General features: G+C 42.6%; 1 protein-coding gene across 2 annotated transcripts in view; it reads right to left on the reverse strand.

Annotated features, from left to right (window-relative positions):
• The window catches only part of mpp2b (MAGUK p55 scaffold protein 2b), a 53,673-nt gene that overhangs the window by 40,608 nt on the left and 11,029 nt on the right, over positions 1–2,036 (reverse strand). For both annotated transcript variants that reach the window (XM_024008821.2, XM_024008820.2), the window contains exon 2: positions 1,374–1,455. In XM_024008821.2, the coding sequence (XP_023864589.1) occupies positions 1,374–1,404 (31 nt within the window). In that variant the 5' untranslated portion in view covers positions 1,405–1,455. The remainder of the gene's footprint in view (positions 1–1,373; positions 1,456–2,036) is intronic.

Below are 2,036 nucleotides of genomic sequence, written 5' to 3' on the forward strand. Positions count from 1 at the left end.
CACTCCAATACCTTGCCTTTGTTGTCCTTAATCCATTTTGCCACAACTTTGAAAGTATGCTTGGGTCATTGTCCATTTGGAAGACCCATTTGCGACCAAGCTTTTACTTCCTGACTGATGTCTTGAGATGTTGCTTCAATAATTCCACATAATTTTCCTACCTCATGATGCCATTTTTTGTGAAGTGCACACAGGCCCTCCTGCAGCAATGCACCCCACAACATGATGATGCCACCCCCGTGCTTCACGTTGGATGGTGTTCTTCGGCTTGCAAGTTTCCCTTTTTCCTCCAGACATAACGATGGTCATTATTGCCAAACAGTTTTTTTGTTTCATCAGACCAAACCATACTTTTGTACCTGTTCTCTCCAGCTCTTCACAAGGTCCCTTGCTGTTTGTTCTGGGATTGATTTGCACTTTTCGCACCAAAGTACATTCATCTCTAGGAGACAGAACGCGTGTCCTCCTTCTGAGCGGTATGACGGCTGCGTGGGTCCATGGTTTTTTATACTTGCGTACTATTGTTTTACAGATGAACGTGGTACCTTCAGGCATTTGGAAATTGCTCCCAAGGATGAACCAGACTTGTGGAGGTCTACAATTTTCTTTCTGAGGTCTTGTCAAAGGCACTGAGGTTGAAGGTAGCCTTGAAATACATCCACAGTTATACCTCCAATTGACTCAAATTATGTCAATTAGCCTATCAGAAGCTTCTAAAGCCATGACATAATTTTCTGGAATTTCCAAGCTGTGTTAAAAGCACAGTCAACTAGGGTATGTAAACTTTGACCACTGGAATTGTGATACAGTGATATAAAGTGAAGAGAATTCTGGTCTGCCATCACAAAGCCCTGACCTCAATCCTATAGAACATTTGTGGGCAGAACTGAAAAAGCTTGTGCGAGCAAGGATGCCTACAAACCTGACTCAGTTACACCAGCTCTGTCAGGAGAAATGGGCCAAAATTCACCCAACTTATTGTGGGAAGCTTGTGGAAGGCTACCTGAAACGTTTGACCCAAGTTAAACAATTTAAAGGCAATGCTACCAAATACTAATTGAGTGTATGTAAACTTCTGACCCCCTGGGAATGTGATGAAAGAAATAAAAGCTGAAATAAATCATTCACTCTACTATTATTCTGACATTTCACATTCTTAAAATAAAGTGGTGATCCTAACTGACCTAAGACATGGAATTTTTACTAGGATTAAATGTCATGAATTGTGAGAACTGAGTTTAAATGTATTTGGCTAAGGTGTATGTAAACTTCCGACTTCAACTGTACACACACACAGACACACACGTTTCACCCCTTTCTCGCTATCTCTATCTCTTTCTATTGCTCCGTCACGGCGAGGCCAAGTCACTTACCAGAGTCCGAGCTGGATGATGCCACGGGCATTTTGGAAATCTGGTCTTCCCAAATCCTCTTCTTTGAATCTTGTTAGGTCAGCTGGAGAGAGAGAATGAGAGAAGTAGGGAGAAGAACATGGTAAACAAACATGAATTATTCATCAGTTATGAATACAACCACCCTCAAACACCAAACTGGAGAAATGGACCAAGAGGAGGGAGGGAGGGACGATAAGAGAAGCAGACAAAGAGCAGTAGAGGGAGACTGAGGGAGTTCTCCCTCATGTTATTTACACCCACCCAGTCCCAGTATAGTTCCCATGCCCACACATGCCCATTCCCCTGTTGTCAGTGTCTAATTATAGGTAACACCCACACTGTCCAACTCAGTTTCCACGAAGTCAACTATAGCTAGTTAGAGAGATTGGCTACAGTAAGCGAGTGATCAGGATAACATGTTGTACTAGCTTGGAGAGGATCGTTAAGGCATCTGATTGAACCCATTGGCATTACGCTTAATGTCATCAGGAACTGACTGGAGTTTCTAAATAAATTGTTTGCCGATGGATTTGTGAAGAAGAGTCCTAGAATTGTATTACATTACAGCAGTGAGAGATCAAGGACAAGTAGCGACAGATTGAAGAGTCGAGTGAGACGTTAGTGTGTGAGAGAGAGAGAGAG

The sequence above is a fragment of the Salvelinus sp. IW2-2015 genome, linkage group LG18 (genome assembly GCF_002910315.2).
Source record: "Salvelinus sp. IW2-2015 linkage group LG18, ASM291031v2, whole genome shotgun sequence".
Classification (NCBI taxonomy): Eukaryota; Metazoa; Chordata; class Actinopteri; order Salmoniformes; family Salmonidae; genus Salvelinus; species Salvelinus sp. IW2-2015.